General features: G+C 35.9%; 1 protein-coding gene across 1 annotated transcript in view; it reads right to left on the bottom strand.

Annotated features, from left to right (window-relative positions):
- Window positions 1-12622: 12622 nt before the first annotated feature.
- Window positions 12623-16227, bottom strand: part of crybg1b (crystallin beta-gamma domain containing 1b) — a 43382-nt gene continuing 39777 nt past the window's right edge. Inside the window, exons 23-24 of the mRNA XM_056456275.1 lie at window positions 14701-14866; window positions 12623-13067 (exon numbers count right to left, since the gene is read on the bottom strand). Of these exons, the coding sequence (XP_056312250.1) occupies window positions 12979-13067; window positions 14701-14866 (255 nt within the window). The 3' untranslated portion in view covers window positions 12623-12978. The remainder of the gene's footprint in view (window positions 13068-14700; window positions 14867-16227) is intronic.

Raw genomic sequence — 16227 nt, 5'->3', positions numbered from 1 at the left:
GACACACAAACACTCACACAGAGACAAACACAGACACAAACACTCACACAGAGACACGCACAGAAACACAAACACACTCTCTCTCTCTCTCTCACACACACACACACACACACACACAAAGGCAAAAACACAGACACAGACACACAAACACTCACACACAGAGACAAACATAGACACAAACACTCACACAGAGACACGCACAGAAACACAAACACTCTCACACATACACACACACACACACACACACACACAAAGAAACACAAACACTCACACACACACGCACACGCGCACACACACACACACAGACACGCAAAGAAACACAAACACACACACACACAGAAACACAAACACTCTCTCACACACACACACACACACGTACACACATGCACACACACACACTTAGACACGCAAAGAAACACAAACACTCTCTCTCTCTCACACACACACACACACGCACGCACGCACACACACTCACACACAAACACTCTCACACACACACAGACGCAACATATATGCACAGGTACACACTCACAGACACACAGAAACAAACACACAAAGACAGAAACAGACACACAAACACACACACACACGCACACACACACACAAACAGACAGACAGACACGCACGGCCACAAACACATGCACAGAGACAGACACACACACAATGAGACAAACACACGCAATCACTCACACAGACACACACATACATACACAAACACACATAAACACTCACACAGACAAACATGCACACACAAACACTCATACAGACACAACCACTCACAGAGGCACACAGACAAACACAAACACATACACACATTGACACACACTGGCACATACTAATGATACATAGCTAAGTGTGATACAGATGCTCCTGGTTCTGAAATCTGACAGAACTGTTCTTCCTGGTGTCTCTCTGACCCTGAAGGCCGTCGATTACAGCATGAACAGATTTACACACAAACCAGCTCAGAGGAAACACATTTTCTGATGAGGAAGGACAACAGCAGATTCACACACAGATCCTCATCCAGATGCAGAGGAAATGTTTATCTGCAGTCAATCACACCCCAGAACACACACACACACACTTAAACATCAGACCTAACGCTTGTCTGACACAGGTGGATTTTTGATATTGGTGAAAGTGATTTTTACTCACCTAAAACATCCAAACTGCTCACATAAATACCACAGTAATTTAGATTAAATATGATGTTTTTGAGCCATACTGTGGTTAAATCTAATATACAATATATATTAAAGCATTTGGTGCCCTTTAAACAATGCTGCATCACACTCTGCACTAATTGCAGTAAACTGTAATAAATACTGTAGTATACTTTAGCGCCACTACAGTAATCTGTGGTGTATTGTCATATAATATACCCTATAACAGCACTGAGTCATTTGTTTATATTAGTATAGCTGTGTTACCATAGTAACTGTAGAATCACCACAGCAGATCAATCACAGTTGTGTTACTATAGCAACTGTAGAATTGCCACAGCAGATCAATCATTATAGTTGTTGTGTTACTATAGCAACTGTAGAATCACCACATCAGATCAATTACTATAGTTGTTGTGTTACTATAGCAACTGTAGAACACCACAACAGATCAATCACTATAGTTGTTGTGTTACTATAGCAACTGTAGAATCACCACAACAGATCAATCACTATAGTTGTTGTGTTACTATAGCAACTGTAGAATCACCACAACAGATCAATCATAATAGTTGTCGTGTTACTATAGCAACTGTAGAATCACCACAACAGATCAATTACTGTAGTTGTGTTACTATAGCAACTGTAGAATCGCCACAGCAGATCAATCATTATAGCTGTTGTGTTACTATAGCAACTGTACTATCACCACAACAGATCAATTACTGTAGTTGTGTTACTATAACAACTGTAGAATCACCACAACAGATCAATCATAATAGTTGTCGTGTTACTATAGCAACTGTAGAATCACCACAACAGATCAATTACTGTAGTTGTGTTACTATAGCAACTGTAGAATCGCCACAGCAGATCAATCATTATAGCTGTTGTGTTACTATAGCAACTGTACTATCACCACAACAGATCAATTACTGTAGTTGTGTTACTATAGCAACTGTAGAATCACCACAACAGATCAATTACTGTAGTTGTTGTGTTACTATAGCAACTGTAGAATCGTCACAGCAGATCAATCATTATAGCTGCTGTGTTACTATAGCAACTGTAGAATCGCCACAGCAGATCAATCATTATAGCTGTTGTGTTACTATAGCAACTGTACTATCACCACAACAGATCAATTACTGTAGTTGTGTTACTATAGCAACTGTAGAATCGCCACAGCAGATCAATCGCTATAGCTGTTGTTACCATAGCAACTGTAGAATTACCACAGCAGATCAATCACTGTAGTTGCTGTGTTAATTTTGCAACTGTTGAATCACCACAACAGATCAATTACTGTAGTTGTTGTTACTATAGCAACTGTAGAATCATCACAACAGATCAATTAGTGTAGTTGTTGTTACTATAGTAACTGTAGAATCATCACAACATATTAATTCAAATACTTCACTACAGTATTCACAATAAACTATATAGTATTGTTTCTATGTATGAACAGAAAACTCTCTAATTGAGTAAATATGCATTAAGTTCCACCAGAATTTTGCAGAGACACACATATATATATATTTATTTGTGGCCTTAATAACCAAAATGGAAACCCTTATTTGCTTCTTCAAGTGTTGTGTCTTGCATCTTTAAAAATGATTGTTTTTACCTCAAGAACCATTGGACTCTGAAACTCCTGCAGGGACTGTATAGTGAATAATGCTGTGAACATGTAAAATGCACTCAGAGCAGTTTAATGAGCAAGCAGCAGTGATTGTTAATGGACTCTTAGATGAGCTGCTCTGGCCTTCTGCAGGATCAGGTCTGATTATCAGAGATCAGCAACACTAAACTAAAGTAAATAAACCAGACAAACAGATCTGACCTGCAGAATCTCTGACTGAAGCCTCCATAATCACTCCAGCAGGCGAAGAGGAGACTGAATCACTATGACATTTTCATGTGGCGTAGAACAAGCAGGCAAAATAAAGTCAAAATACAAAATATAAAATAAATAAATAAACAAAAAGACATGAAATAATGTCATTACTAATATAAAAATGTAAAAACTAACATTGCTTAAGGGGGCTAATAATATTGGGTTTAAAACAATTAAAAACTGCTTTTATTCTAGCTGAAATAAAACAAATAAGACTTTCTCCAGAAGAAAAAATAGTAAATACTGTGAAAATTTCCTGAATCTGTTTAACACACTTTACAATGCAGAGATGGTTAGATTTACAGCGTGCAGTTCACTTCTCTCTCAACATTTCCTCATTTGATGATGTTTTTCTCCCAGTTAATCTTCAGGACAGGTGACTGATACGGACTAAAGTGAGTGTTTACTGGACAAACACAGCTAATCAGTGTAAATGTTGTCCAGGACTGAAATCACGCACATAATATTGTTCATTATTGACCGTCTGGCTGATCTGAGCTGCTGTTCATTCACAGGTTTATCAGACAGAAATCAAAGCTGTTTATTGAGCTCCTCTGCTTTATGTTTTTATAGAATGCATATATTATGTACATGTGCTGCACGGCGGGTAAAACAAAGCAGTGTATTATGAAAGATGGTTTGTTTGCCTTTTGATAATGCATGTTTGCTTTTCAATAATGCAATATTAATGACTGAGTACAAAACAGTGATGATGTCATCCCATACGGAAATTTGATCATATGAGCACATGTATATTAAATTATAGCTAATACAGGTGTACATATTTGTATTTCCAATTGTTGAATAAAAAAGATTCTGACGGTATGATAACCTCGGATAAAAATATCAGTTTCATGGTATTGTGATTACAGCTCTAAAATCTGTTCTTTTTAAATGTCTGGGTAAAAAACTAAAACTTTTACCCATTTGAACACAATCTATTTTATTTTGAGAAACATTTATGATATTTTGGAGCAGTAAACATGTCAGGCTAAATAAAGAAAATCAATCTTTGACTTCTGCTATCTTCTTAGTTTCAAAAACACAGATTTCATTACAATTTAAAACAGCATCTTTGGATATATTCCTGCTGGAGATACTGTTGTCCGAAAAAGCATAAATAAATAAACAGTACACATACCTAAGGAACGATATAGCAGAAATCTTTACGGTTTTAAAAGCTTGACATTTCGCAAACCGCTGTAAACCTTGAAAATCATCCCATGCCTAGATGCATATGACATTTAATGTGTGTTAAACCTAAACATGACCTTTAAATATGTCATTTGGAAATGTTGGCTAATCTCAGATTTATATATGGGATCCACTGGTACTTTAATTAAATCAAGCTATTCTTTCATGATTAATAGCATTCTTTCATGCTATTAATGTTTACAAGACAACATTAAATGCAGTTTATTTAGTTTATTTAGAAATGTATTTACATTTACATTTAGTCATTTAGCAGACGCTTTTATCCAAAGCGACTTACAAATGAGGACAAGGAAGCAATTTACACAACTATAAGAGCAGCAGTGAACAAGTGCTATAGACAAGTTTCAGGTGTGTAAAGTCTAAGAAGCAAAACATTAGTAACAAAATATTTATTTTATTAATTTTTTTTGAGAGGGAGCACAGTTAGTGGTATAGCCAGAGAGGCAGTTACAGATTAGGAAGGAAAGTGGAGACTAAACAGTTGAGTTTTTAGTGGTTTCTTGAAGACAGCAAGTGACTCTGCTGTTCTGATGTAGTTAGGGAGTTCATTCCACCAACTGGGCAGATTGAATGTGAGAGTTCGGGAAAGTGATTTCTTCCCTCTTAGGGATGGAACCACGACGCGACGTTCATTCACAGAACGCAAGTTTCTGGAGGGCACATAAATCTGCAGAAGTGAGAGCAGATACGAAGGAGCAAAGCCAGAGGTCACTTTGTAAGCAAACATCAGAGCTTTGAATTTGATGCGAGCAGCAACTGGCAGCCAGTGCAAACGGGTGAGTAGCGGAGTGACATGTGCTCTTTTGGGTTCATCAAAGACCACTCGTGCTGCTGCGTTCTGAAGCAGCTGAAGAGGTTTGATAGAGTTAGCTGGAAGCCCGGCTAGTAGAGAGTTGCAATAGTCCAGTTTGGAGAGAACAAGAGCTTGAACAATGAGTTGAGCTGTATGTTCAGATAGGAAGGGTCGGACCTTTCTGATGTTGTAGAGTGCGAATCTGCAAGATCGAGCAGTTCTAGAAATGTGCTCAGAGAAGTTTAGTTGGTCATCAATCGTTACTCTAAGGCTTTTTACCATTTTGGATGCAGTGATGGTTGCTCCATCCATCTGGATTGAAAAGTTATGGTGTAGAGTTAAATTAGAGTTAAATTATTAGTGTAGAGTATTGTTAAATTCATGATTGAATTGTTATTAAATGACTAAATTTTATAATTGTGAAACATCCATGCACATTCTGATTTGTTATGTAAATAAATAATAAAAACATTACAAACCTTTTTCTGTTTCCTACATCAAATGATCTCATCGTTATCTCATTATTTTTTACAGTCAGAAATAAACTAATTAATGTCTGATAATAACTTATTTGGGCTAGAATAAAAGCAGCTTTTAATTGTGTTAAGGTCAATATTATTAGCCCCTTTAAGCTATTTTTTTTTTCGATAGTCTACAGCAGTGTTTCCCAACCCTGTTCCTGGAGGCACACCAACAGTACATATTTTGGATGTCTCCATTATCTGACCCATTAACTTCAGGTGTTGGAGTCTCTTCTGATGTTATGATAAGTTGATTCAGGTGTGTTTGATTAGGGAGAGGTTGAAAATGTGTACTGTTGGTGTGCCTTCAGGAACAGGATTGGGAAACACTGGTCTACAGAATAAACCATCGTTATACAATAACTTGCCTAATTACCCTAACCTGCCTAGTTAACCTAATTAACCTAGTTAAGCCTTTAAATGTCACTTTAAGCTGTATAGAAGTGTCTTGAAGAATATCTAGTCTAATATTATTTACTGTCATCATGGCAAGAAAGTAAATAGCAAGAAGAGAAAATAAATCAGTTATTAGAGAAGAGTTATTAAAACTATTATGATTAGAAATGTGTTGAAGAAATCTGCTCTCTGTTAAACAGAAATTGGGGAAAAATTAAACAGGGGGCTTAATAATTTTTTATATATAAATAATATATATAATAATTTATACATAAATAAATTCGATTAGCTAAAAATTGATTTTATTTATTTAATCTTGATAATTAAGCTCATCTTGCTGCTCTGTTTATTGAGTACACTTTTATTTATGTTAAAGTATTTAGTAATTTAAATTACATTTCAAAAATTGATTTAATTTATTATATATTTACATTTCTTTATATATAAAATGTATATAAATTAGCAGAATATTATTAATTATTTGTTTTTTTATTATTTATTAATTTAATTTAAACAATTGTGGAATAGGAGCAAAAATAATCTGTATTTGTTTGAACATAATTTTAAAAACAAATCTATAAAAATATTGAAAAACAATTTGATTGGCTGATCAATTACTGAAACCGCATCTCATTGGATGATTCATCTCAGAGGGGCGGGACTTTAGCAGGATGAACTAAACCCAGCAGAAATGAACACTGCATTCATCATTAACTAATTATTTTGGAATATTTATGTTAGTAAACATCAAAACAAAGCGCTTTTATAGCTAAAGATCACTTACAGATTCTATAAGCGGACCAGTGTTGAGGAATGAATGGTGCTTCAGAACAGACGCTGGTTTCTCTGTGCTCTTCTTATGTAATATCTGAGAGTATAATTAATGAGCGCTCATTATATCGTCTAGAAGCAGTGGACAGTAATTATGCAGGAGGACAGACGGCCTCTGTGCTCTCTGCCCATCTCAGATGCAAAAATACACACTACAAAAAACGCAGGGCTGCACACAATTCTTTCATGACGTCCCAACACAGCTCCATTAGGATAACTTAAGATATTTTTGTGGATTAAGTTGTCCCAAAACATATACATCAAGAATTGTGTTTCAGCTCCTTTTAAATAAGTCGTTTGAACAAGCAGCAAAATACATTTTCAGAAGCAGCTGCAGAATTATTTTGACCGAATTACAATATTCAGAATCAGAATCAGAAAGAGCTTTATTGCCAGGTATGTTCACACATATGAGGAATTTGTTTTGGTGACAGAGCTTCTACAGTGCAACAGCATTACAGAGACAGGACAAAAAACAGATCATAAATATATTTTAAAAAATAGAAGTAAGTAGTGAATGCAATATACAGATTGACAAGTGTATGTGCGTGTTTATTACTATATACAACGTTATATGTGCAGCTGTTATGTGCAAATTGGCATGTAAAGTGTGTTGTTAAATAAGTGTATATGTGTATAAAAGTGTATAGCAGTAGTGATGTTGGTTCCACAATTATTATCATCAAGTGTTCATGAGATGGATTGTCTGAGGGAAGAAACTGTTTCTGTGTCGGGCTGTTCTGCTGCGCAGTGCTCTATAGCGTCGACCAGAAGGGTACAGTTCAAAGAGGCAGTGTGCTGGGTGTGAGGGGTCCAGAGTGATTTTGGCAGCCCTTCTGCTCGCTCTGGATAAGTACAGTTCTTGGGGAGTAGGAAGGGTTGTACCAGTGATTCGCTCAGCAGTCCGAACTATTCAACGTAAATTCAGAATTCTCCTCAAGCATTAGCTTCAGTGTTTCTCAGTAAAAATATACACTTATTAATTCAAGGTGTGTTGAGATGCATTTGCAGAAGCAACAAACTTTTTTTCTGCCGTTTATTCTTATGCCAAGTGCAAATGTCATCATTTATATTGAGATTTTATTTTTTAAATGCTTATAAACGCTCCCCAATAAACCCTGAACACACTTTCTATTTTAAATATTGACAATCATAAAATATTATCAACATGAGAACTTAAAAAAAATAATAAAAGACAGAAAAAATGCAAAAGTAGGACAATGTGCTAAAATAAAATAATGTTAATGGACAATACATTCAGGAAAAATGCAATGTTATCTAACTTAATTAACCAATTATTTAATTAAACCTATTTCAAAGAGAAACCAAGGCTAATTTTTGCACATATACTTTATTACATGTTCTTTAAAGGTTCAATTTGATGCAGTTTTGTAAGTAAATGAGACTTTAAGTAATTGTTTCCCCTATAAGTAGCTTGTTCTTAAAGGAACAGTTCACCCCAAAATATCAATTCTGCCATCAAAATGGACCCTCGTGTCTGGTTATGTGGCCACATATTAGCTCTGTATAAGGACGAGTTTGCTGTACTGTGTGAGGTCGAGTACAGGCCGTTTTTTCTGCTCTGTTCTGTTCTCTGAGTTTGTCCGGCGAGTGTTAATCATCTCTGTCTGTCTTTGTGTGTGTGCGATGGCCTCGTCTGTCCTCAAACCCTCACCATCAGCGCTTCTGTGTCTATCAGACTTTACTGTGTGCTAGAGCCATTTCACATGTGTGAGGATGTGGTCAGAAGTTAACTGTAATTATTTATATTATTACTAAAATACTGGTTTTACATTGCTGTGAGGGGGTAGGATTAGGGTAGATGTTAATAAAACACAATTAATGGGGATCTTAATAAATAATATGAACAGTTCTCATTAACCTCCAGCCATTCCTGCCTGTTTTGTGCATACTCCACATTTATAAATGAGACCCTTTTGAGGGGTCAATGTTCAGGGGTCAGATGTCAGAGGTGGAAGTGCTTGAACTGTGACTTCGCTCTATTGAGCTCAGTGCAGTGTGTGCTAATGAATGAAGAGGCAGCGGTTTGTGTTTGTGTTTTAGGGTGATACTGAGCTGACCTTCGACCTCTGCGGATTCCAGCACCTGCTCCCATGATGCCGAGCGACTGCACTGGCTGCAGATGATGTCATTCTTGGATGAACAGAAACTCAGAGGCTTTTCTCTCACTTTAGGGGACAAATAAAAGTGCATGTGTCAAGTTTTATCATTCCCCACATAAACACTGCTAAATTCCACATATTTACATTGAGTGTTTCATCTGGCTAGCACTAAGCAAAGCCTAATAACTAGTCTAGTAAATGCTAACATGTTTAATCATGATAAAAATAACTGGCTAGAAACCTCAGCTTACGGTCATAATGTTAATATTTTAAAAATAACTGCTTGTTAAGTGTTAAATATGTCACCAACATTATAATTCATGACGGAAACATGATAAAAAAACATGCTAATTCATGATAAAAACACGTTAGCCACGTTAAAAGACGCTGTAAACACTTTCAATCATGCTAACATCCTAGAAACCTGCTAACAACAAAAACTAAATATTGAATATGTTAGAAGCATGCTAGCAAATCGCTGAATCATGTTAATTGCATAATAAAACGTGCTTCTAAGCTTTAAGATGTGATAACTGAGGGCTAAAATGCTAACAGTGAACAGCTGCAAGCTCAGAACATATCAAACAAGCAAAATACATGCTAATTCATACTCATGTACTTACATTATCCCAAATGTTTCGAAGAATGTTCAAATTCAGAGAGAAGCCAAAGAACCGTGTCCTCCTGTGCCGCCATGCTAATGCCATAACAAACACTGAACTTCCGGTTTGACAGAAAAACACCAAAGATGATTTCATATTTTGTGCGTTTCATTAGATTCCTTACAGCAGCATTATTAAACATTCCTGAAATGTATGTAGTCTGATAAAACATCAGCGTTTTCTTCCTCACGTGAACTATAGGATGTGAACACAAAACCGAAAGTAGTAGACTGTGTCATAATAAAAGCTCCGCTGCTTTTAGCTCCAGCCATATTTTCTGCGGGTGTTCTGTAGGACTATTTGTTATGTTGTACTATAATACACCACAGTTTACTGTAATAAAAACTAAAGTATGCTACAGTATTTATTATCGTTTATTAGTTCACTAGTTTATACTAGTGTATGTAGCGTTCATTAACAAAAAACTATAATACAGTAGTCTATAATACACTTACCTAAACAGTACAGTGTTAACTATACATTGCTATAGTATTTTAAAAATCTAAGCTAATATAAAAGTGTCCCAATGTTGTACATCCATGGAGACTTTTAATTTTTAGTCAGCCAGCCCAAACACTTCCTGTGAATATCATCCTGTTACAAAATCCAAGCATTTAAGATGTGATTTCTTTAAAAATCAATGATCTTCACTGCCTGATTGATATATTATTTAAAGTGGGTCTCAGACCTGTTTTTAAAATATGGACATTTATCTAACCACAGTATTTTCAATGCTGCTACTGACGGCGCTTGTGTTAAAATTGTCTTTCATCTCGTTTTACGCTTGAACAACTACATTAATGCTTATTTAACTGATTATTTAATTACATTACAACATCGATGCTGTAAAGGCAACCTTATGAAACTGATAATAGTAAAACATTAACCATTCACCGGAGGTTTATCAGCGGCTGAAAAACACTGCATATAGACCATTAATGAGCTCCATCATCTGTTTACACTGCACTGCTTGCGTTTTCAACACTAACTGTGACCCGTCAGACCGCCAGTGACACACACACACACACATGCGTGGTCATTCAGTCTGTGTGTTTAAGCTGCTGAAGCCGCTCTGGTCGCCGCTAATCCTGCGCTCTTTCTCTACAGGCTTTACTGTCGGAGACACGTGTCCCGCCGGCCGGAGTTCTTTCACTGCACCGGAAACTGAAGGCTGACGACAGCAGACACACACTGAGCCCTGCGGAATCAGCACATTCACATTCACACACACACACAGGTGGTAGAACATTGTGTGTGTGTGTGAGCATTCATTCATGAAATCAGGGCCTGAGCCGCTCTGACACTTTAAACAATTGAAAGAATGTAAAAATGTCCAGTGTTTCTCAATCCTGGACAGCAGCAGATAACTGTATCCTCAAGCAGAGGACCTACAGGGACTTTTAATTTGCAGTCAGCCAGCTCAAGCACTTCCTGCGAACGGTCACGCGTTTATAAAATCGTAACGTTTAAAATCTGGTTCTTTATAAATCAACAATCTTCACTGCCTCATAAGCCAACCAGAATCAAGCGTTCTGCAGCCCTATAACTAATCACATCAATAAAATGTGTTTAAATTACTCTGCTTATGAATATGTCGGGGAAGTATTTTATCTGCTTGACTCAGTACTATTTAAAATTTTAAATGTAGTAAATTGTAAATTGACAAATGTAGTAAAAATTATCTAAATACTCAAAAATATAATTCAACTGCTTCAGTGTAGTGATACAAATTTGTAATGCGTTCCAAAACCTGCCGGAACTACTTTAGAAAATATCAGCGCACCTTCGAATGTTTAATTTTAGTTAAACAATATCTAAATACTCTGCCAAAAAATAAATAAAAACAAAAAGTACAATTTAACTGCTTCAGCGTAGTGATACGTAATTGTAATGTGCTCCAAAACTTGCCGTAACTACTTTAGAAAATATCAGCGCACCTTCGAATGTTCATTTTTAGTTAAAAAATATCTAAACTCTGCCAAAATAAATTAAAACAAAAATATAATTCAACTGCTTCAGTGTAGTGATACGAAGTTGTAATGCGCTCCAAAACCTGCCGGAACTACTTTAGAAAATATCAGTGCACCTTTGTTGATTTTTAGTTAAACAATATCTAAATACTCTGCCAAAATAAATGAAAACAAAAAATATAATTCAACTGCTTCAGCGTAGGGATATGGAGCTGTAATGTGCTCCAAAACCTGCCGGAACTACTTTAGAAAATATCAGTGCACCTTTGTTAATTTTTAGTTAAACAATATCTAAATACTCTGCCAAAATAAATGAAAACAAAAAATATAATTCAACTGCTTCAGCGTAGGGATATGGAGCTGTAATGTGCTCCAAAACCTGCCGGAACTACTTTAGAAAATATCAGTGCACCTTTGTTAATTTTTTGTTAAACAATATCTAAATACTCTGCCGAAATAAATTAAAACAAAAATAAAAATATAATTCAACTGCTTAAGCGTAGTGATACAAAGTTGTAATATGCTCCCAAACTTGCCGAAACTACTTTAGAAAATATCAGCGCACCTTCGAATGTTCATTTTTAGTTAAAAAATATCTAAATACTCTGCCAAAATAAATTAAAACAAAAATACACTCAACTGCTTCAGCGTAGTGATATGGAGCTGTAATGCACTCTAAAACCTGCCGGAACTACTTTAGAAAATAACGGCACATTTTCGAATGTTCATGATCCAATCAGAATCAAGCATTTAACAGCAACTAAAACGTTTTTAAAAAACACCCGATGAACAATGTACTTGTGCTAATGTTTTGAGAGCATTGTTAAAGACCGGATCACTCTGAACAAACGTATTAGCGTTCCTGGAAGAGTGTTTACTTGTGACATTTACAGAGTGTTTGTTCAGACTCTGAGCTGCGTTTCGTTTGAGAAAAAAACATGCGACCGGTGGACTCATTTCACCGGACACAGAACATCTGAATCCCCAGACAGCCAATCAGCAGACACCGAAACCCCACGGACCAATCAGACGCAATCACACGTTTCAATGATCAGAATGAAGCTGCAGTTAATTAACAAAGCAAACATTTACATATAAACACGCAGGCTGTGTTTTATACAGGCATCCATACAAGTACATTAAAACAATTTACATGCAGCACTGTTCATATATGTGCTTTCGAGAGGCAGCTTGGATATAGATAGTTCATATATAAAAATAACACCATGTCCAGCTAACTGTGATCATACTGAATCCACTGGTTCTCCTGGGAATGAGGTTTCCATAATAAGATGCAGATGGTGGTCCCTCTGGTGCAGCTGCCCCACAGGACACTGGTCCCCCTGGTGCAGCTCTGTCACAGAGCAGTGGGTCCCCTGACGGAGCTGCATGAAGTGAATCTGCTCACAGGATCTCCACAGACCATCTCTGACTCGGTTTGTTTGGGTGGAATTCATTAATAATAATCTGTTTTTTGTCGAATTGTTGACCTCCTACGGAAAGAACAAGAGGACATTTTTATGTGCATATTCTAGATACATTTAATTATAGCCGTTTGACTTATTTTATGCATTACTTAGTGTGTTATTTTTATTAAAACGTCAAATAAAGGTATATTTTACAACATTGTTAAAACCTCCCGTTTTATGACCAACTTTATTTTATTATTATTATTTATTTTGCATCGGGACATTATTTTCATGACAATTATGCACAAAAATAAAGTATTAAATAAATGATAAAGTAAACCATGCTTTTTCTGGTAATGAACTTTATTGATATGAATTTTATAATTACTCTCAATATTAATAATTAATATTAATAATAATAATAATAATAATAATAATAATAATATCACCTTTATAGGATTTAAATATTGGTTTAATTATTAATTATTTAATTGTATGTATTTACTTATAATTTTTTATATTTTTGTATTATATTATATAATATAGTACCATTATTATTATTATTATTATTATTATTATTATTATTTTATTATAGCTATTTTTATAAGGACAATTTTGCATATAAAATCCAATCTTTTAGTATCAAGTTAATGACCTATTATTTATATAATTAAAGTATTTTTGGTACAAAAATTAGTTACTGTGGTTAATTATAAATTTAATTATGTGTTATATTATTAATAATCATTAAAAATATTATTAATAAAAATGTCATGCAGCTTTTTGTGCAAAAATTACATAAATCTTACGCAAAAATAATGATCATTTTTTAGAATAATTAATCATTTTTAATAATGCTTTATTAATTAATTTAATTTAAAAAAGCTGTATTTGTTTTATTATTTCTTAAGCAAAGTATAGCTAATTAGTGCACATAGTGTGTGTGTGCGTGTGTTAGTCTGTCAGCAGGTGGCGCCACACACTCATCTGTTTCTCTGCATTTGCGCAATCACCTTCAGCTGCCAGCTAAACACACACACAAACACACACTCCAGACTGCAGTGTAAATCATCTGCGTTTATGACAACTATATTAACAGTAATGATTTCCCGCAGACTCCAGCAGGCATTTAAGGAAGCAGTCCATGTCATAAATTACGCCGTTTCTACAAGACTCAAGGAATAAAGGAATGCTGCGGGTTAAATGCTCAAAGCTGACTAAACCAGCTCTGAAAAACAAAGATGTTTACAGCTCTCATTATGAGAGTCTATGTGTGAAAAGCATATATACACTGTAAGAAATACCCAGTGATGAGTGTTTTGGGTTTATTAGTGGTAGTGAATTGCATTATGGGATGTTGATCTCTGCTCTCTGTCCACTTTTGATGTTGAAAATTCAACTCTACAGTTTAACAAAGTGACTTTATTGACATATTTGAGCTAATATAATGTATAAGAAATAATATCTAGAGAAATGAGTCTGTAAAAGAAGTGTAGTGTAATATACAACACCAACCCAGATAATACAGCACTGCACACTATTACACGTCAATAAAATTCCCTTAAGGTTTTAAAGTTGTTGGAAGAAAGATCAAGATCCCATAATGCAATTCAGAAGCACAAACAAATATGGAAAAGACTGCTCATTTACAGATATTTATTACGGGGTGTGTGTATTTCAGAGGGTTTCAATGCATCTGTCAGTGAATCGCTCTGACCTTTGACCTCCAGCACGAGCTGAGGTGAGCTGCTGTTGCGGATGAAGCCGTCGCTCGTGATGTTCCAGAGCTGCTGCTGAGAGCGAGAGACTTCTGAAGACAAAACCACTCGACATCCAGACAGAAGAACAGCAGAGGCCGAGTCCACAACACACTCGGGCACACACTGACACACAAACACACACACACACATGCACACACACACATATTTATATATATATATATATATATATTAAGAGGAACACACACATCACATATATGCAGACAAATGCACAAATATGCAGAGATACACACATGCATATACACACACACACACACACACACACACACACACACACACACACACACACACACAAATATACAGAGACATACACATATATAGATACACAAACAGAAAGACACACACAAACACACACACATATACAGCGACAGACACACAAACACAAATGTACAGAAACACACACAAAGTAAAACACACATACACACATAGACAGACACACACACACACAAACACACACACACATACACACACACAAACACACACACACATACACACACACAAACACACACACACATAGACATATACAGCGACAGACACACACAAACACAGACACAAATGTACAGAAACACACACAAAGTACAACACACATACACAAAACATTCAGATACACATAGACAGACACACACACACACACACACACACAAATATACAGACATACACATATATAGATACACAAACAGAAAGACACACACATTCAGACACAAATGTACAGAAACACACAAAGTAAAACACACACACACACAAATATAGGTACACAAACAGAAAGACACACACAAACACATATATACAGCGACAGACACACACAAACACAGATACAAATGTACAGAAACACACAAAGTAAAACACACACATACACAAAACATACAGATACACACACACACACACACCCGCACACACATATATATGCAGAGATGCACATGCAGATACACACACACATATGCAGTAACACACATGCATATATACACACACATACACAAATATACAGTGACATACAAATATATAGATACACACACAGAAACACACACACATATAGACACACACACACACATATATATATAGACATATACAAAAACAGATACGCACATACAGACACAATTGTACAGAAACGCACATACACACACACACACACATATGCAGAGATACACATATGCAGATCCACACACACACACACACACACACACACACACACACACACACACACACACACATACACACACGAATATACAGACAGACACACACACACACACACACACACACACACACACACACACACACATACAGACACACACACACACACACACACACACAAACACACACACACACACACACACAAATATACAGAGACAGACACATATAGATACACAAACAATAGCGCACACACATACACACACACACACAAATATACAGAGACAGACACATATATAGATACACAAACAGAAGCGCGCATACACACACACACACACATA

The sequence above is a fragment of the Danio aesculapii genome, chromosome 4 (genome assembly GCF_903798145.1).
Source record: "Danio aesculapii chromosome 4, fDanAes4.1, whole genome shotgun sequence".
Taxonomy (NCBI): domain Eukaryota; kingdom Metazoa; phylum Chordata; class Actinopteri; order Cypriniformes; family Danionidae; genus Danio; species Danio aesculapii.
This window is presented reverse-complemented; position numbering and strand designations above follow the sequence as displayed.